The sequence below is a fragment of the Zeus faber genome (genome assembly GCF_960531495.2).
Source record: "Zeus faber genome assembly, chromosome: 21".
NCBI lineage: Eukaryota > Metazoa > Chordata > Actinopteri > Zeiformes > Zeidae > Zeus > Zeus faber.
Window position 1 is genome coordinate 23,045,008 of NC_137208.1, and position 20,681 is coordinate 23,065,688.

At 42.0% G+C, this 20,681-nt stretch overlaps 2 protein-coding genes across 6 annotated transcripts in view; both read right to left on the minus strand.

Moving 5' to 3' along the window:
• Nucleotides 1–721: 721 nt before the first annotated feature.
• Nucleotides 722–4,003, minus strand: LOC307246717 (uncharacterized protein). Of its 2 annotated transcripts, none has more exons than XM_080022714.1 (6): nucleotides 3,678–4,003; nucleotides 2,582–2,695; nucleotides 2,186–2,247; nucleotides 1,563–1,724; nucleotides 945–1,058; nucleotides 722–863 (listed from the first exon to the last, which is right to left on the minus strand). In XM_080022714.1, exons 1-6 carry the CDS (start codon nucleotides 3,934–3,936, stop codon nucleotides 816–818), a joined length of 759 nt encoding a protein of 252 aa, XP_079878840.1. In that variant the 5' UTR covers nucleotides 3,937–4,003; the 3' UTR covers nucleotides 722–815. The 2 variants fall into 2 exon arrangements, with proteins under 2 accessions (XP_079878840.1, XP_079878839.1); XM_080022713.1 differs by having other exon boundaries at nucleotides 1,542–1,724.
• A 6,193-nt stretch (nucleotides 4,004–10,196) lies between these two features.
• The window catches only part of dgki (diacylglycerol kinase, iota), a gene marked incomplete at its 5' end in the record, with an annotated part of 80,551 nt that continues 70,066 nt past the window's right edge, over nucleotides 10,197–20,681 (minus strand). For all 4 annotated transcript variants that reach the window (XM_080022481.1, XM_080022482.1, XM_080022483.1 and 1 more), the window contains 10 exons: nucleotides 10,197–10,648; nucleotides 12,471–12,570; nucleotides 13,056–13,092; nucleotides 13,478–13,598; nucleotides 14,516–14,553; nucleotides 15,884–15,909; nucleotides 16,024–16,148; nucleotides 16,403–16,443; nucleotides 17,766–17,835; nucleotides 18,832–18,876. In XM_080022481.1, coding sequence (XP_079878607.1) covers nucleotides 10,526–10,648; nucleotides 12,471–12,570; nucleotides 13,056–13,092; nucleotides 13,478–13,598; nucleotides 14,516–14,553; nucleotides 15,884–15,909; nucleotides 16,024–16,148; nucleotides 16,403–16,443; nucleotides 17,766–17,835; nucleotides 18,832–18,876 — 726 coding nt within the window. In that variant the 3' untranslated portion in view covers nucleotides 10,197–10,525. The remainder of the gene's footprint in view (nucleotides 10,649–12,470; nucleotides 12,571–13,055; nucleotides 13,093–13,477; nucleotides 13,599–14,515; nucleotides 14,554–15,883; nucleotides 15,910–16,023; nucleotides 16,149–16,402; nucleotides 16,444–17,765; nucleotides 17,836–18,831; nucleotides 18,877–20,681) is intronic.

Below are 20,681 nucleotides of genomic sequence, written 5' to 3' on the forward strand. Positions count from 1 at the left end.
ATACAATATCTGTCACTCATTTCTAAGTTGACCTTTCAGTTGTGCCAGCGAGACGTTCTGTTACCTGCATAAATAAAATCCTCGCTCCACTGCAGGAATGACTACGTCCCCCTCCCTAAACCCGTACATGTGGGTAGGAACTCCCATAAGTGGCGTAGTCAACAGGATCCAGGAGAGACAGGGCGCAGAGGAAAGGTGCCCAGGAGCTGATCCAGCTAGAGTGAGCGTGTCCTCGCCAGCACGCGTCCCCGGAGGGATGGAGCGGACCTGCTGCGACCAGGCGCTGCCGGCGCGCCATCGCCATCTCTGCGAGAAACGAGTGCCACCGGGACGAGGAGGGGCGCGGGCACGCAGCGTGGGATTGGCCGGCTTCCCAGCCCGTCCCGGTGCCCCGTGGGAGGACCTCCAGAGGCCCACTGCGTCCACCCTCTGTGCCGGAGGGCCCTGAAAAACCACTCGCAGCGTGTAGAAGGAGAAACTGCCAGTCATCACACCGAACCCAGAAAGTCTTCTACTCACTAGTCCAATGGAAAAGTACCGTTGGCTTTTTGTCAAGGGGAACCAGGGCGATGCTAACTTCCAGGTTGGCTACAAAAATAAGTCATCCCTGCAGCACTCAACATTTCCTTTGCGGGACTCATCACACTGACATTTGCACATTAACTGCAAGGTCACTTTTATAGCCGCATTTTTAAACAGCTTGTGCAGCAGGAAAACGCAGGTTGCCATTTTGTATTTTTTGCAGCCGTCCCGGTCTTTAATGCTCAATCATGTACTGTTAGCTTCGGAGCCCCCGAAAGGACGACAGATCCATTTTACTGGACCTCTTTATCATCGTCATCTTCCTCAATAAACGCTTCCTCCTGCCAAAAGATAAGAGAAAATCATTTTTTTTTTAATAGATTACATTTATCTTTTTCAAATTCCGATTGTGCGTTACGTACATATCCCCCCTGCTGTGCTGCCCAGGTGGAGTAGCGCTCTTGCAGGTAGCGGGCCCCAAACCCCATCAGCCGGCTCATGGGGTGGGTGTCCACCGCTGACAGACGATTGGTCACCTGGGGAGGAAGAACCAACGAGTGAAATTATCCTTCTACCCCCCCCACGCCTCCAACGATGGAAGGACATGACCCCTAATGTGTGACAACAACCGCTACCAAACTATTTAAATTATTTATTTTGGGTTCATTAAAGTACATTGAAAATGTTTTGATTAATAACCGCATCAATATAATGCGATAATCCACTTCAATTTCTCATCAGTTGCTAAATATACCCAAATTTGAGCCGAAAGAAAGATTTCTCTATTTCAGTACATCAAGTTCTATCCATACTATAATTACTGAGAAGAGAAACGTAAAATAATCTTTACTAAAAATATTATTTTAATATATATATGAAATGGCATTTTTACCATCAATCTCCTATTCCGTTGCACTAAACTGGTTGCTAATCCAAACAAGCCTGTTTACATGAAACGCTACGATAATATAATAATATCGTAGCAATAATAATATCGTAGTGATCTGTGGTCACGGGACCTTTTCCAGAGTCACACCCACCTCGCAGGTGAGCGCGATCTGGGTCTTGGGCGATGCATCCGGCCCCAGGTCTCTGGCGTTGGGGGTGGCGATGCCCATCTTTCTGAAGAAGGCCGTCATGAGCCTCTCAAAGAAACTATACTTCCAAAACAGCTCCTGGACCAGGGACTTGTCCTTCAACAACTGTCGAAGAAGAGACGGGAGGAGAGAAAGAAGATATATGTCTGACAAACCACTGAGCGTGATTGGTTTGCGCTTCTCCACGTTTTGTGAATGAGTGGCGCCACCCAGTGGATTTTTTTATCGTCACACAAGATTTAACCCGCATATAAGAAACTGTTTTGAGTGGGGGGGGGGGGGGGGGGGGGGAGGAAAACATTGTAATTAAAAATATTTTTCTAAATAAAATTCCCTCATTTGAATTACAAATTTAAGGTTTAAATAAATAAATAAATAAATCAAAGAGTTTCAAATTCCAAACTTTTATGTTCTCAAAAGGGGCTTTCCACAAACCAATTTGTATTTCCGCTCGAGCCAAAGCGCATTGTCATCAATCGTAAATTGTTAATATGTCATTTTCTTACAACCGATCGACACATTTATTTGATTATTTTAGGTATACCCTTTAAGTATAACCCTCTTACCTCCTTCTCAAATTTGTCTCCGGATTCCCGCAGCAACAGTCCAATCAGCCTCTCCACGTCATCTGGGGAACACAGATACATTCAGGATCTCAACCTAAGAAGCCCAATAACCAGCATTCTTCAAAGTCGTGGGTGGGTCGGCGTGAGATTGCAATCGGGTCGAATCAAATCGCAAAATTTCTTCTTTCATCTTTTAAAATTTCATTTCAAAAGCGCTTTCAAAATATAATGCACTATTATTAGTATTATTTCTAGCAAGCATTATAAACCTAACAGAATAAGGGGTCCCCCATTTCTGTTAGGTTTATTCTCGCTAGAAATAATGATAATAATAATAATAATAATAATAATAATAATAATAATAACAGAATATAGCAAAGAAATAAAATAACCCACCTTCCTCTGTGTCTGACTCGATGTCGGGCGGGCTGAAAGGGACTTGATCTGCGATTTGGGTCAATCTGCTTGCTACGGCCTCCATCTTCTTCTCCTCCTCCTCCACCTCCCCCCCTTCAAACAAAACAGGAACATTTAAAATAAGATCCAGTGGCGCGAGTAGGGTCCAAGAAATATTCTCACCGGGGCCCATTACCATCATGTTACACAACTGATAAGATCACAGCTCGCAATCTCAGAAAAGTTGTTTCGGTGCCGTAATGACTAAAATGATATTTGTGCCAATATCATAAGAAAAACCATGGTAATTAAATAAGATCATAGAGAAATATAAGGTGTTAATCTTGCTGTATTTACGCTAACACTGTTGTCATAAACACTATTATTATATTTATTATTATAGCACTGTTATTAGTGGAATTATAATAAACACTTCTAACACTAATATATATATATATATATATATATATATATATATATATATATATATATATATATATATATATATATATATATATATATATCCATACCAATAATGTGCATAGAATCACACTTGTATACTCTGTATAGTTCTGTATATAACACGTTTCTGTTTTGTATTTTGTCTATATTTATTGTATTCTATAAAAAAAATAAAATAAAAATCAGAATGTTAAGCTCTTTTTTTTTTTTTTAATGATGCTCATTTTCTGAAGAGCAACGCACCAATCCTCACCCCGAAAAAATTCCTTGTATATGCAAATGTTTAACCGGCATAAAAATGTAACACAATAAATGAAGAACAATAATAATGAAAAATGTTACAAAAACATGATACAATTTTTTTAATGTTATTTTATTTACCCTGCATAATAATCAAAAATAATAATAACAATAATAAGAAATTAAGAGTTTAATTAAGATCCATTTATTCCTTCACTACTCCCGTACTGGACTGATTGCATTGAATGAGATCTTTGTATTGGGGGATATTCACACCACCCTCTTGCTGCCCGGTATTAAACCGATAACTGATTTCATAAGGACATCTGGCATCTGCGGACACAACAGATCGATCGATCAGTCGATCTGATCAGTTTACGTTCCCCATACTCACCATCTCTCGGAGCATTCCCTCGAAAGGTAATGTCCGTATCATCCTCCACTCGGCCCTGGGATCTGACACAGCTGAAGAACCTGAGGAGGCCCCTCTTCCCCTTCTTCTTCTTCTTCTTCTCCTCCTCCTCCTCCTCGGTCTTTGACTCCTCTTCCTTCCCGCCAGTGGACAGGACCGGCTTGGTGGACAACCTGGGGTCCCCTGGGCGTCGCCGCTGCGCGTAGGCCATCACCAGCTTGAACTCCACGGTGTCCTCCATGCTCTCTGCGACCGGCCCCGGGTGGAAGCCCGGGCCACCGTTCGGTTCAGCCGTGACCCGGTCGCCCCTGACGTGTCCATTGGCCATCTTCTCTCTCTGGAAAATCAACAACAACAAACAAAAAAAAAAGTGTGTTAGGAAGAGTGAAACTGACTGACTCACTATGGTACTAAATCGAGCCATGGTGGTCGATATAGGAACTGCACCACCGAGGCTAATGTTCGGGCATGTCCCGGTGAGACAGCACGTATCACGATACGGATAGTTGTGTTGAAACCGGGAGATTATCGAGCCGTTTTTTTTTTATTATTATACTTTCGACATTTTTCTTTTTTTCCCCCACTTTTAAAACGTAACTTGTGTGTCAGGGAGCTACCGTCGGTATTTTAAATACAGTCGACGACTTCAGCGAAACGTCTGCATCGCTGTGAGGAGCCTTGAACAACAACAACAACATTCCGCAAAGCTTCGCAAAGAAACCATAAAAAAACGCAAATGAAATGAAAGAGCCAACACGTCATACAATTAAAAGGTAAATAAAAAGCGACGAAAAAAAACAAAAAACGTTTTCGGCGAACTTTTTAAAAACTTTTTTTTTTTTTTTTTTTTAAACAATAGTTTAAAAAGGAACGACACACTCACGCGTGGAAGCTAATCGTGAATGGATGTGACAGCCCGGTGAACGAGGTCCCGGTGAAGGCGGTCTCGGTGAACGCGGTCCCGGTGAAGGCGGTCTCGGTGAAGGCGGTCTCGGTGAACGCGGTCCCGGTGAAGGCGGTGTCGGTGAACGCGGTCCCGGTGAAGGCGGTCCCGGTGAAGGCGGTCCCGGTGAAGGCGGTCCCGGTGAACGCGGTCTCGGTGAAGGCGGTCCCGGTGAAGGCGGTCCCGGTGAACGCGGTGTCGATGAAGGCGGTCCCGGTGAACGCGGTCCCGGTGAAGGCGGTGTCGGTAAAGGCGGTCTCGGTGAACGCGGTCCCGGTGAACGCGGTCCCTGAAAACACAGTCCCCGGACGCCGTCCTCTCTCACCATTTAAACCTTCACGCCAGCTGGGCTAAGGACACGCCCCTTACGTCGAACGTCATCGCCGAGGCTTATTCCCGTTAAGAGTTGAATTGAATGTAATTGATTTTTGTATAATTATATTTACCAGACGACCCGTCTGCACGTTGGATGTATTGTCGCATCGAGTGCGGGGTCAAGTTTGATAGTTTAGTATGAGTGTGAATTTTGCTTGGGGGAATCTATCATCAACATTCCTTCGTGTATCACGGACAAATCCTACCCCTTTTTTGTTTTTATCGCAACAAAATGGATTTTTGTGAAAATTGAATTATTTCACGGCACGTGTGCTAATAATGTGATATGAAATGCATCAATTTCTATTCACAACAAGAAGTGGTCCGTAGCTATGTCAAATTTTAGAAAGCCAAAAGAAAACCCCAATTGAAACCAGATCCGTAGCTTGGCAATGTTGTTTTCATTATAATATTATTATTATTATTATTATTTTCATGTAATTATATATTTGGATTTCATTGTTTGTCATGAATTTCTAAGTAAAGTTTCCATAACAAGATAAAACGACTTTATTTGTCATCTTTCGGTTCTTCTGCACAAACTGAAAGCGAACGTTCATCTGCAGGTATGACTCGGTTGAGCTCATGACTTGTGACGACCTTTCTGCCTCTCATGTTCACCAGCATGGGCCTGGGTGGGAGGCTCACGTTGTAACTGAGAGAAATAGCGTCACGGAATTCGACAAGGCACACATTTAGGCTCGACACTGGCAGATAATAGTTATACAGTAGGCAGCTCACACACACACACACACACACACACACAGGACACCTCATTGAGGGGAAAAAATAACTCGAGCTGAAGTGGTTTAAACTTTATTCTAAAGCGATATGGTTACTCGGACGATGCAATAGGTGCACAATCTGGCATGCTTTGTCTTTACAGGCCTATTTGAGCGGTGATAATGACTTGCTTCTTGAATTTCTTTTTAAATGTCTAGTTAGAATAAACGCTTTCCTTCTAAAACAATCCACTCCCTAAACACCACAGACCTCAAGAGTTGATTTTTTTTTTCTGCGTTCAGAAATGTCCAAAATTACCCACAGTGATGTTCAATAGGCTGAATCAGATCCCATTACACAACACATTATTCAAAACCCAAAACCCCAATACTTTATATATATATATGTATATATATATATATATATATGTGGTTTATGGCACTAGTAGAAGTCCCTGTAGAAAAACCAAACTTTGACAGTCATAATGAAGTTGCAAATAAACAGCAAAAAAACCCAAAACAAAACAGGGTACATTATGTATTTCTAAGTATCTGTTGAGGGGTGTAAAAATGATTGTGGGTGTTTGTTTGAAATGAAACCTGTAGGAACTCAGAACTGTTGGTGTACAGCAGCATAGTCTGGGCGAGTGGCTTGATTCTCAGTGGTCACAGCTATAAGGAAACACGTACGTGTGTGCTCCAATAATAACATGATAAAGTTATTAATCACGGGATAGAAAGGTAAGATGGGGGAGGGATACACAATACATTGACCTTTTAGTCATTAATCTCTTAAGTCAGAGCTATAGGCCCGTGTGTGTGTATTTTTTATTATTGTTTTATTTTACGGATCAACCACTACAACTTGAAGAATGACCTTGGGAACGTCAAAGGTTTTCGAGTCAGATTTTCTTGAAACACTCAGGTCTCCTCGGCCCACGTTCCCAATTTCCCGTAAATCATTCCGTGACTCAGCTGCGACAGGCAAACTGTTTACGACCTGAAACGAGTTGGCGCAAATTTAAGTCAGGCAAACCTGTTTTTTTTTTTTTCCTTCGGTGCGAGAAATTTGAATAGTCATGAGTAGAGTACCACCTCAACTCATACATGTCTGCCTGGTACATGTGCAACAGGGGTTTTAATGATAATGATTAACCCCACGTGTGAGTTGAATAGGCAGTTTAAACTCAACCTGAGCACAGAGTAAAGGTTGCTTTGCCAGGTTGTGTTATCTCACACCCTGCTCAAATGCGGAGTAGGTTGATGTAATGATGCACACGGTGTAAACTAGTTATCGGTAATGTAATAAAATGAAATACTCAAGTGGGCAGTTTACTTTCAGGTGCTTTAGAACTCTACGTCAGCCCTCCACACGGTGCGTGAACGATGCTGGTTCTGAGAAGGGTCCCTGACGTCGCACTACACGCCAGGCTAAAGACGGCTTTACGCCGAATGCGACAACAAACCAGAAGTCTGTTCATTTCCATGGAGAATTGGGTTCCGCACGCAAAAAGCTGTGACACCTTGCGGGGTGAGATTTCCACATCCGCCGGAGGCTCTGGGATCCGTTCACATTTTTCGACTGCTGCGACAAACTCCGGTCCAGCAGCACAACCAGAAGTTCGTTTTTTTTAAATCGGAACTGGGCTTAAAACAGAGTTGTTAACGTTACCGTTGGAAATCACCATATCACTGTCACTATCAATTCCTCTCTTTTCATATCAATGAATTACTTTTTTTTTTTTTTTTCCACACTTTGCAAACACTATATAAAGGGAGTTTTAAACTCTCACTCATTGAAAATGCAAACGATCCAGCTGAGTAAACTACTTGCTGTTGTACTTGGGAAAAGGAAGCTCTCCCATTTTCCCTGACATTTTGTGATGCGAAACTCAGATGCAGTTCCCCCGGCGGGCACTGCGGGGAGGAACCGACTGTCAGATGCGTTTTTTGGAGTTGTGTAGATCAGTCTTTAAAACTATTCTGGTTTTAGAATGTGCATTACAGGAGAAAAGATATAACTTTGAAGACTTTCGTGTCTTCCATGTCTACGTCATTATTTCCAGATGAAATTCTCGACACTGGAATGTGATGATACAGTGTAAACTGTATCTTTCAGCACTTTTCTGAATGAGCGTGTAATGTCCCATAAATGGACCATGAAAGAATGTTGACATTCTGCCATTGCGGCAGTGGTGTGAGACCGTCCAGTAGCTGCGGGACCGGCAGTTTGCTTTCACGCCAAGTTGGGAACTATCACAGATTCCTGTCACACACGCAAAACTCCAGCTACACGCAGCTACAAGAGCATTCCGTCACAAGAGTTCCTGCCACTTTTACCGGATGTGGGCAGCAAAATTTTCTAGAAAGTAAGTACAAGTACTTCTAGTATGACTTTGATTCCCTGTGCTCCAGTACAGCAAGTGGTTATAGTTGCATCTGTATTATGAAGTCTTAATAATAAGCTCTAGCAATTTACTGTTTTTCAAAACGATACCTTCCAGAAAAAAAACCTGTTTCAAAACAGGGTCACAATTCGTGGTGGGGGTTTGTTAGTTTGGTATTTTATGGCTTGTGTGTGGATACAGTTGCCAGCGATCTCCTCTGATTCTCCGCGGCCCCCGCCCCCCACACACACACACAGCATCGTCAAAATTGATAGAAGACAAAATCAGTGAAAAAACAAAAAAAGAAAAACACAACAAAAACAAAACACGTCCAATGTTCATCCTAATCAAAAAGTCAAGTATAAAACATTTCAAACCATAACAAGATCATTTAATAATAATAATAATAATAATAATAATAATAATAATAGCAATAATAATAATAATCATCATAATAATAATAATCATCATAATAATAACATTTAAAACAACAATAGTAATGCCATTTTTTTAAGTCATTATTCAAAACAAGTCCCAAGGAGGTAAGAAAATGCCATGCGTAAAACAATGCTGACAGGTGACACAATGTAATAACAAATCCATATCCACTCATAACCAAACCAACGTGATTTGTGTGTGTGTGTGTGTGTGTGTGTGTGTGTGTGTGTGTGTTCGAGTAGCCTACGCCATTCACAGATAATACGAACGCAAAACGAACTCTATACTTTGGGGAGGCCACAAGATGCCCCTCCTCCATTTAAATCACCATTCACTCTACGTCCATCTGGGGCCACAGCTACGACGTCAATTTAGTTTACAATAGCATACATCAACGTCAACATCGCTGTTGTTGTTGTTGTTGTATAAGTTTTAATTCATTTAACTCCATTCCGCACATTCATGCACACAAACCGAAGGGAGAAAAAAACAACAAAAAACAGAACTGGACAATCGTATATACCCACATTCGATACTCCACAGCGCGAAGATGGACAACTCGTTTTTTTAAAAACATTAATGTAATGTAAACGCTGGAAAGGGAAAAAAAAAAAAAACGAAACAAAGAAGCTCTCGCATTCGTATTCATATTGCATTGAATATGGCTCAGATTTTCTTCCTTCTGGGCTCTTTCCCTCTCTCTCTTCCTTTCTTGGGTAATTGCTATTCATGGACACACACGCGCGCACACATCCACATACAATACACGGGTCGAATGCAGTCCCATGCGTACACACGTATATATGTGTACGAACTTGCACTGGCGTAACAGAGTACAGTTTTAAAGTTAGATGCTTATCTCTAAAACACCCCGCCCCGCAGCTGATATGGATGTTGTCGGGTCGGATCGCCCAAAACGCACACAAAATCTCTCACGTACACCTCGAGTCAGGTGACCGCGTCAACGGAAGAGAGGTTACGGGAGTCCGTGGTTTTTGACGGCTCTGAGCGTGGAAATGATTCAGGAGATCATCGATATCGAAAGGGTCTAAAGCCGTTGAACCCTAGACCCTGTCATTTGAAGGCAAACTAAAATGCCATGCGATCGAAGGGTCGATAGCGAACTCAAAACACCCCTCCCCCAACTCCTGACTTTGTACAACTAGGGCTCCAATGCCAATGCTCAAAGAGGGGAATTCGAAGAAAACCCACCCCGTGATAAACGGCAGGCTTGGCGACGCCGCGGCGCCTTTGGCACATGTCTTGAGTGATCCGCGAAAAGTGTTGCGAAGTAAACACGACTCCCCTATCTTTCGTCGATTTGTTTGGTTTGTCGCCCCCAAACGGCTCACGACGTGCTTTTTAAAACCGGCTTTGAAACAGACGTTGAAAATGGCTCACGAGGGGCGGGTTTTTGGACACACCTGCAGATCTCTGCCCCCCATCAGAGTTGAAGCCCCCGCCCCTCTCTGGACCTTCGTAGGGGTAGCTTTTGGACATTGATGCGCCAGAACCCTCCCCCACTCAAAGACTCCCCACCCACTGTCCCGACAAACGCCCTTGTGACCCAACAGCAACATCAATACTGATCAAAGTGCACTTGCAGCCCCACCCCACCCAGAAAAAAACCCACAAAAACAAAAAACCCTTCCACCCTCCTCCTCCTGCGGTCACGCCAGTCCAGGCGATCCGACCCCAACAATAAATAGAATGTGAAAACAAAAAGAAATAAATACTGAATAAATAGTTCGCTCATCTGTCCGTCCGTTCAGACCGGGCAACTGCAGACTTCGATCCGTCTCTCCGTCCGTCCGGAAGAGAACGCGGTGCCACAACCAGACTTGATTTGTTTTTGTTTTACCCATACCCCTTTGCTCTGGCCGTCTAGAGTGCAGAGCACATAAAGACCCCCGGGGGGAGATTCCGCAGTGCGTGAGTGTGGAGGGAGTGTGAAGGGAGGGGCGGTCAGACGGCGGTCTCCAGGTCTTTGTGCGTGATGGCGGGCGGCGGCGGGTGCAGCTGGGCGGTCAGGTAGGAGGCCAGCTCGGGGTCTCCCTCGGCCTGGGCGTGGTCCGCCGGCGTCTTCCCCTGGTGGACACACACATGCACACACACATACGCATACAAGCACACATGCACGGAAGCAGAGAGAGAGATATTAGCGTGTTAATAAATCCCAATTGCAAGTGAAAAAAAAGCACAATTTTTCAATACCCAAAGTTAAAAGTACATTTCTACCCAGTTATAAGGGGATTATTTTTTAGTTTTTCATTAACTTTTATATACAAATTTAGAGTACAGCTTTAGTATACTAGTCATTACTAAGTAGGTGTATTGTAAGTACGCTAGTTAAAAGTATATTGACACAATAACCTAACTTAAAATGCACTTAGTATACTTGTTAAAAGTATACTTATTTTGGTTGACAAAAGTAACAAAAATACTTGAAACAGTTTTTAAATATATTTTGAATACATTTGAGCACATCTTAAGTACACCTTCTAACGCACCAGTACAACCCAAGTGGTTAGGTGGTGAATTTAACACTTTACTATATTGATTTTGAATGCATAAAAAGTACACCCAAAATCCATTTATGTAAATTCTGAAATACAAGAAAATTTATTCGCTGTCGTGAGAAAAGGGAAATTTGATTTAGGTGGATTTTCAATGTATTGACAACATGGCCGTCTGGTATGAGGAAGGAGAAACGAAAAAAAAAAATCATAGGCACACTTTGACTTTGCGTATTTCACATGCAAAATCATGCTCTGATGTAAAGTTTATGAAACGCCTTTGTGATGTATTGTTGCTCATGCTAAAAACGCCCCGACACAATGTAGTGCACACCAAAAAGATTTATTTATGCAGTGGACATGGTGGGGAACGGCAGAAAAGTGTCATAACCACATACAGATTAATCATTAGCCTTGTCATGCAGCTGACTGATATGAGTCATCAAGGCAGTGTTTACTGGAAATAGGAACTATGCAGCAGCGTACATGTGTGTGAGTGTGCACACTCAGCACTGGGCTCTGGAATTTCTATGTAAGGTGTGCATTACGCCCATTCGAGAACGATGTAAACTCTGGGAGAGTTCCCCACAGCTCCCCCAAGGGAGCTGCACGTGAAAAACCGGATTGCGCCTGGTGATGGAGTTGGGGAAAGTCCTGAACCAGCCGAGCTGTGACGTAAACTTGTTTACTTATTGACCTTTCCAACCTGACTGAACACATCATCTTTTCACAGCAACGGTTCAATGTTGCTGACGGACCTGTCTAACCTAACCTACTGTACTGATGCAGGTGTAGTTTTGAGTGACTGGGTTTTCCTATATGTCCATAAAGGTACCAGAGGAACGCGGACATGGCAATCAGCCGCTTTTAGAACACCTGGGCCTAGTGCTCCCATAGGATAAAAGGACAACTCCCAGCGTTACCCGGGCTCTCTCTCCTGGACTCGTCCCAGCGAGGCTCTGCAGGCGTTGGTCTTTGTTGGATTTTGTTGAACACCTTACACACTGCTTACGCATTCACATTTACATTACTGACGTTACTGACTCACACTCCATATTTGTAGTATTTGTCATGGCCTAGGAGCCCGGTTCTGACAATAAGTATGAGTATTAATACTTGTTGCTCACTCAGCAATCGATTTTGCAGCCTGGCCGTCCTGGGAGGGGGATTCCTCATCCTTGGGCATGTTTTCAAGGTTTATTCCATTTTTTTCTACACACTGGGGTTTTGTTCAATCGCCTACATCTTTGTTTACACATTCTGATCACAATGACCACCACAGCAAAGCAAAAAGAATCCCCAATAAACCAAGAACGAGAACAAAGAACACTTGAAAGCAGGGGTGAGTGTGTGTGTGTGTGTGTGTGTGTGTGTGTGTGTGTGTGTTGACTCACCTGGAAGTTAGTCTTCATAAGGGACGCACCAGCCTCCACCAGCAGTCGACACGCAGCGTGTTGCTTCTCCAAAGCTGCCTTGTGCAAGGCAGTGTCGCCTCTACGCATGCAGGCACGCACGCACACGCACACACACATCGAAACAATTTAAAAATTGTGAGAACTAGCCTAAATGTCCTCACTTCCCAAAATGTCACCATCAAAAGGTCAGTACACCACATTGTATAGCAATATGCACACACACCCACACACACACCCACACACACACCCACACACACACACACACACACACACACACACACACACACACACACACACACACACACACACACACACACACACACACACACACACATACACACTGAAACAATGGGCTGTCGTGAAATCTTCAAGCTCTTATCTACTACGTCATACTAGTGATGCCAAATGTACCCTTTAGCTACATTTTTTTTTACCCAAATCCCTTAGAGCTATTTTCTATTTTCAAAGAGATATTTGACCGACACCTCACAACGCCAACACCTCCAACATGGTCCTCATGCACAGAGCTTACACAAATAAATAAATAAAAAATGTTCAACATACTTGTCTCGGTCTGTCAAATCCAGAAGCACCTTGGAGCCTAGAAAAATATCAAGAATATTATGTAAATTAGTGGTAGTGTGTGTGTGTGTGGGGGGGGGGGGGGGTCACTTCATGTGAGTACATGAAGTGAGTACAGAGTATATATATGAAATTAACAAAAAATATACATACAAAATAAAAATAAGTAATATAACATTACATATAATAATACAGGGCACTGTAGTCATTTTCAATGAATGAAAACAGAGATAAAACAGAATAAAAATCTACAATCCAAAATCAGTAAAAATGTAAATAGTTTAAATAAATATATGTAGTGCACATTTATTTAATAATCTCTACATTTGCACGCGCACACGCGCACGCACACGCACGCACGCACGCACGCACACACACACACACACACACATCCAGATACTGACTGTGCTGCAGGATGTAGCTGACCAGATGTGTGTGTCCACTCTGGGCAGCCAGGTGTAAAGCTGAGCAGCCCTCTGAGTCCCTCACCAACAAACTGACCCCTGCGCTAACACACTCTGACAGCTGTCACAGTGCATGTGTGTGTGTGTGTGTGTGTGTGTGTGTTTGTGTGTTGGGGAGGCGGGTGGGGAGAGTGGGCGAGAGAGCGGGATGGGGAGTTAGGAGAAGAAGTGTGCGTGGAAGAGACAGAAAGGGAAACAGATGTCAATGTCATATATATAAAGGATCATCACAAAATTGTTGTATTATCATTTTAAAATATAAAAATGGATATGCATAAAAAAACAGGTCGCTAACCACACATTTTATTTGGTTTAAATTGAATCTTTTGCGCTTCTGCAAATCAGCACTTCTGTCCACATCTGTGGTAATGTAAGACACTTGAAAAAGGAAGTTGTGCCGCTTCCTCCTGGCAACCTGCTGTAGCCAACGTCACACTTGTATGACGTTGTACTGCGGCAATTACGAAAAAGTCGTTTTGAATAAAATGTACTATTACTCGTGAAGAAACTTACCAATAAAGGAGATTTAACGTTCTTTTAAGGCTTAAACGTTTGCCCCATTGGACTGCATTTAAAGGTTATGAATGATGGGAACCAACATGTTGATAAGGCCCGTGTTGAAAAATAGCACAAGTTCATGAGTTCAGCTGTTTAAGGCCCATAAAGAAAAACAAGTTTTGGTTTAAGAGACAAAAAAACTCTTCTGAGGGGTTAGATATCATGGGAGGTATTGACATACTCAGGGTTACTTTAAGTATGCTGGTTCAACCACACCGGTCAACCTGGGCTATATGAGTGTGATTTGCCGATGGCCACAGTCCAACCGGGATCTTCCGATTCAGCATTGAGTCCCGTTTATCAAAAAGTTTGTTCTCTGGCGGTCATGAAAATGAACTTACTAACAGACAAACACTGACTAACTGATGCATGAAAATACACTTGTTGTTTGGTGTGAGTGTTGAAGAAAGTGTGCGATACCGTTGGCAAATCTCCAGAGCTTGCAGCAGTCAGCAATGCTGTGAAACGTGCGCACACACACACACACACACACACACACACACACACACACACACACACACACACACACACACACACACACACACACACACACACACAGACACACACACACACACAGACACACACACACACAGACGTTTTACTACAACAGGTAAGTTAGCATCAACACCAGATGACTCAGCCTGAATCATAAGCGGGCGGAGCCAGGCGACTCCAAAGGCAAATTCACAAGGGAGGTAGTTTCGGTATTTTTTAATTTGTCTTCAGTCTCCTTTCGGAAAAATTTGCCTGTAGCGGCGGAGCAGTATCTTTGCTTCATGTGATTTACACACAAGCTTCATGTCGTGCTGAATGGCAATCCTTTACTCAGGGAGCGTAAACAGGAAGTGGGTGTCCTGGAAAGGGCTTCTATTTTTTTCACTTGTGTCCAATGGACTGTCACATGTTCCTTTGTGGTCCAATTGTTTATCAAAAAATAGACAATATACATATGACATCAGACAAGTATGTGAAAGAGTTTCCGAGTAGACAAGGATCTAAATAAAAGAGGCTCTCCTTTCCTTCGGTTTGAAGGTACAGAAAAGTACCTTGTATTCAAAACACTTCAGTCAACTTCCGTTTTCATGTTGCTGGTCAAGTCGTCATTTGGAAGAAAAGACCTTTGTCCTGTTCTGTCTGACACTGCAGATATCTTACTTCACCATATAAACCAAATATTTACAGTTTCACCAGGGTTTGTACTTGACAGCAAGGTTGACAGACCACATCAGAGGTATTGCTTGAGGTGCATTTTAAAGTAGAGTATTCTATTTATTTAAATACTCAAAGCACTTTATGGACCCCGTGTGAACCCTGGAGGGAAGCACCTTCCTGTAACCTGTAGAGATTGATGTGATGGAGCGTCATTTATGCTCTCGGCTGAACAAAATACCAACATGTCGTTGAATGCAAATATATAATGTACATAATGTACATAACAAATACGAATATATAAAGTACATAATGTGCAAACCCCAAATCACTAGAGTGTAATTGTTTGTAAAGTACAAGATACAACTTAGGGGACCAGTTCCTCCACCCAAAAAATGATTTGTCTATCTTTCTATCTCAAAAAGCAGGTGAACCGGTATTTACATCACAGTGTCTGTTGGGCTTTTCCCTCTGAAACGTCGCCTGCATCTGAAGGGAAACTTCAGGGTTTTCTCATGACTCACAAAGGACTGAGAGCCTTCACATGTTCTTTCCAGGGAGGAACAATGTGTACGTGTGTGTGTGTGAGTGTGTGTGTGTGTGTGTCTGTGTGTGTGTGTGTGCGTGTGTGTTTCCTACCTTGTTCCTTTGGGGTTAACGGAACACTGGAGGGAAATAACAGAACATACAATCTGCATTAGATCAGCCTTATCTATCTATCTGTCTGTCCGTCTGTCTATCTATCTATCTATCTGTCTATCTATCTACCTAATTCTTACCCTGTTATGGGCTCCACCACCAGGTCTGGCATCCCGGTCGAGGTTCCCTGGCTCACCGCTGACCCCTCGTGGTCCAGGATGAACACCTCGGCCTGACAGATCTCTGTTACAAAGTGCAGGTGTTCCTATACGCAGGCACGCATGCACGAACGAACGCACGCACGCATGCACGCACACACGCACGCACGCACGCACACATACACACACACACAAATATCCAGATACAAACAAACAATATTCAAGTACACAAATTCACACACACACAGTCACGGAGAGATTAATGGGAGGTTACAATAAACAAGGCAGTACACGCTGAGGGCAGTAAAGGGCAGATTCAAAAACTGTTTTTAAAGCTCTGTACAAATACAGTATATCCAACCTGTGCTTTGTCGAGGCGATAGAAGCGGTCAGCTGAGGTGGCTGGGAAAGGTGACAAACAGGGAAAGGTTAATGTCTTTCTGTCGGCAAGCAGTGGTGGAAGTACCCATGTCCTGCACGTAAGTAAAAGCATGGAAAACCCAGAATTATAGCATTATAGTAGCCGGCAACCTTCTACTCAAGCAATTCAGATTAAACTCACAGTAAGTCAATGACTTATTAACCTCTATTGGTTCAATGTGTTGATTGTCCACTTTGGGTCTGTCCTCATGGCTCATAAGGCAAAAACTTCCACTTCAATTAAGATAAAGCCCATAAAATGGAATCACTTGTGTAATGAACAAATGTCTCAAAACTGTACTTAAATACAGTACTTTGGTAAAAGTACTCCTACCATTTTACACTCTTGCAGCTTTGCTTTTTGACATGAGGACGTGATTAATTACATCTTCATTTTAGTGAGGGTCTGGGACTGGGTATGTTCACAACATTTTCAATATTGATACACTGACTTTGACACCAAATTGTTGCGTCCTAAACAATAATGTGTTCGGCTTTTATTCAATACTGACTGTAAATACTGAGATAAAGGTCATACACTGGTCTTAAATGAAACATCTCTGCCTAGATTTTCAAGGGAACTAGTCTTTTAAAGTGGTAATCCATAAGATTATTTTGCAAAAAAAGAAATCCCATATTTGATACTTAATAAGAAACAGCTCTTCAATGCATCGACGTTATGCATGTGCTCCTCTTTCTGCTGCTTTGCTGCTGATGGCTTTCATTGTGTTTTCAGTCTGTGCTGTTGATTTACCAGTGTTGCTTTTGTTGTCTGTCTTTGCCTGTGCCACAGGATCAAAAAACACTTTGGCAGCCAAGTTAAAAAACTAAACATGGACTCTCATGAAACTTTTCCAACGGGCACAAATGAGATGTAGCTTGCGGAGCAAGTTCTGTCAGACAACTGGACAGCGCCACATGTTTCCATGCCCCCCTATGGGCTGGCCTATTTAAGCAGCCAATGCCTCTTGCCCAACCTGCTTTGCTTCCTGCTTTGCAGCCTGCTTTGCTTGCTGTGTTGCTGTACTCCCTCCACCTCCCCTGCATCCACCTGTTGGGCCCTACTTTTCTAGCCAATGGGGGGATTCAAGCGTTCAATCCAATATTTCTAGCTCATTAAGGATGCCTATGTTTTCTGCACGCCTCACTGGGAGTGATGAGCAGTAGAGCCCAGATGCCCAAACTCAAACGATGCAAATTAAATAATAATTTTAAATTAAATTGAAGTTGTCTGTCGGAACAAAATGTTTTGGTCTAACGACACGCAGCGAGTGTGGAGTGTCCTCCCAGTGGGCGCCACTCACAATCCAGGAAGCTCCAGTTGGGAGACAGTCTGCTGGCCGAGCTCGTCCTGGGAACGCCCCTGCTCTCGTCCTGCAGAGTGACAAACAGACGGACAGAAAGAGGGACAGACGGTCAGCGGGCATAGCATAGGTAGCCTTCTGTCCTCCCATTTCTCTATTTCCGATTCCATGTGGAAATAGATAAGAAAAGATAGTACTTTATTGATCCCACATCGGGGAAATGAAGGGTAATATGGATACTATAGAGACTATGGATCAAGGATGGGAAACAGCCAGCTCATGTTAGTTACAGCCCCCCAGTCAACATTGCACACACTGGCTGTTTCCTACATCTGATATAGCTTCTTTTTAATTTTCTGGTTTTGAAAAGGTTGTCGGTCTTACCCCATTTAACAACAATTTGCTAAACAAAATGATTAAACCTTGCCTGGAAAACTGCCTTCTTTTTTCTCTAATAGTTAAAGGAAGGAAGGAAGGAAGGAAGGAAGAAAGGAAGGAAGGAAAGAAGGAAGGAAGGAAGGTAGGTAGGTAGGTAGGTTGGTAGGTAGGTAGGTAGGTAGATAGATAGATAGATAGATAGATGGACAGATAGATAGAACTTCTGTATCAACAATTCAAACTCGAATTGACATCAAACAACAACAAAGATGTGTAAATGGTGGAAAACAAAATGGTTATAACTATATAATACATATATATAACACACACAAATATATGTATATACAGTATATATATATATATATATATATATATATATATATATATATATATATATATATATATATATATATATATATAAATATATTACTTTTTCCTAGTTCATAGCAGTCCGCTATTGTATATGTAATTATTAATCAGGCCACAAACAGGAAAGAGCTTCCCCACTCCCGCCATAGATAGATAGAGAGGGATTGAGTGAGTAAAGAGAGAGAAACAGAGCAAACACAGATGGGGTAAACAGAGACAGACAGAGCGAAAGGGAGGGAATAAAAAGGGAGGATGTGCATGGGTGGAGGGGGTGGATAGTTTGTGAGAGGGAGACATTAGTATGCCGGCTTAACGGTACCTGATAGTGCACTCTGTGGCCAGTAAATGGCGCCTGGTGTAAGTCCTGGCAAGTACAACAGAGTGTTTACATGAGGTTCCCCAAAAGAGACACTGCCAAAAAAATAGCTCAAATGATATAAGCTATACATTCTTGGCACAGAAAGCTATATGAATGTTTGAAAGCTATACGAATGTTTCTGTTCTCTTGTGACACCGCTGGGTTAAGCAGATATGTTTAGGATTCCTCTAAAAATAATAATCCCTTGCCAAGGTGTAACCTTTATCTGTGTTATCATTCATGCTTGAGTATCCCTCTTAACCCCGTAAAATAACAAGGGGCCACGTCATCACTGTCATCACACATCTTTTCCTAGGTAACTGTCCCACTGTCCCTTTAAACAGGTGGAGGGAAAGAGAGCAGAGGAGAAAAATATATATTTCAATGTATTTTAAAGAATTATTTATATTGGTTTTGTATTATATTTGGCTTTATTTAATCAATGTATTTGTTTTATGTTAGGTAAGGTAAGATAAGTTATTTTACACAGGTAGTTCTTTACTCTCACATTGTTTACAGCACTTCATATTTGTTTGCATGAAGCGCCATACTCATGTGCTAATGTTTAGTAAAAGATGTTGTGTTACCCACAACAAATTATTGCAAGATTATTGCAGTGTTTGAAGTATTCCTGATATTTGTAATATTGTGATATTTGCAATATGCTGTACAGTTTATGTATATAATTTCCTCCTTTTGGACAAACAAATTCGCCATGTGCATCTCCTCGCCACGCCTGTCTCTGTAGTACATTGATTTGTGTTTGATATTTTTATATGAAGGTGCTTGTGATAAGCTTAAGTTAATAGTTACTAAGGTCCTTGTAGACTATATAAGAACTATACACTTATTAACTGTTAACTATGCACTTATTAACACTTAATTATGCTTTTATTATGTGTTAATTCAGCATTATGTAATTGTTGGTATTTACCACCCCTACAGTTTCTGGGTGGAATTGCACTTTTTTATACCACCGTCGTAAAACTCCGTCCGGTGACCGAAAAATCATTTATTTTACCGGACAAATTTGAACCTTATCAGTCACATTTCAAAAACAGCCTATGTTACAAACACAAAGTGAGGGCCGGCGCAAGCCCCGGTGCGGGTGCCGGGCACACAACTGGCCCGCCTCGCCTTTTTTGTATGAGCATTATTGCTGGATATTTTGACAGCCACGTTCTTTATATTTATGTTTTTTTAATAATTTTTTTTAACATTTTACCAGACAAAAAAAACGGTAATTACCGGAGCTAAACATCAAGGAAGTGACGTGGTGCCGTAAAGCGTAACGCACTATTTTCACGGTTTCATACCCAAACACAGAAGTTACATATTGCAAGAACAGGCGTTCGGTGGGAATGAAAGGTGCCATTCTCCATATTACAAGTCAGTGTACCATCCAAATTATTTTGAAGCTGTTATTTTATGGTAAAAAAAACTTACATAGTGTTGCATTAATAATACTATTAAAGTGTTAATTACAGCATTTATTAGCAGTTAATAATAGTATTTATTAGCAGTTAACTATGCAGTGGAACATATTTAACTAATGGTGCCTTATTAAGGTTAATTAATCTTTATTATGCACTAATTAAAAATTAACTATGCTCTTTGCAGCAACCAGATCTAAAGCGAGAACAGTGCCATATTAAGGTTAATAAATAACAATGAATAAATCACAAAAACACTTTCAGACAACTCGTTTTTGTTTTCATCACTTTTACATAAATAGCAGCCACACGCTGCGACAAAGAGAACATTCTACAAAACATAGCCTCAAACAGGCCTTAGATCTGGTAGCTGCAAAA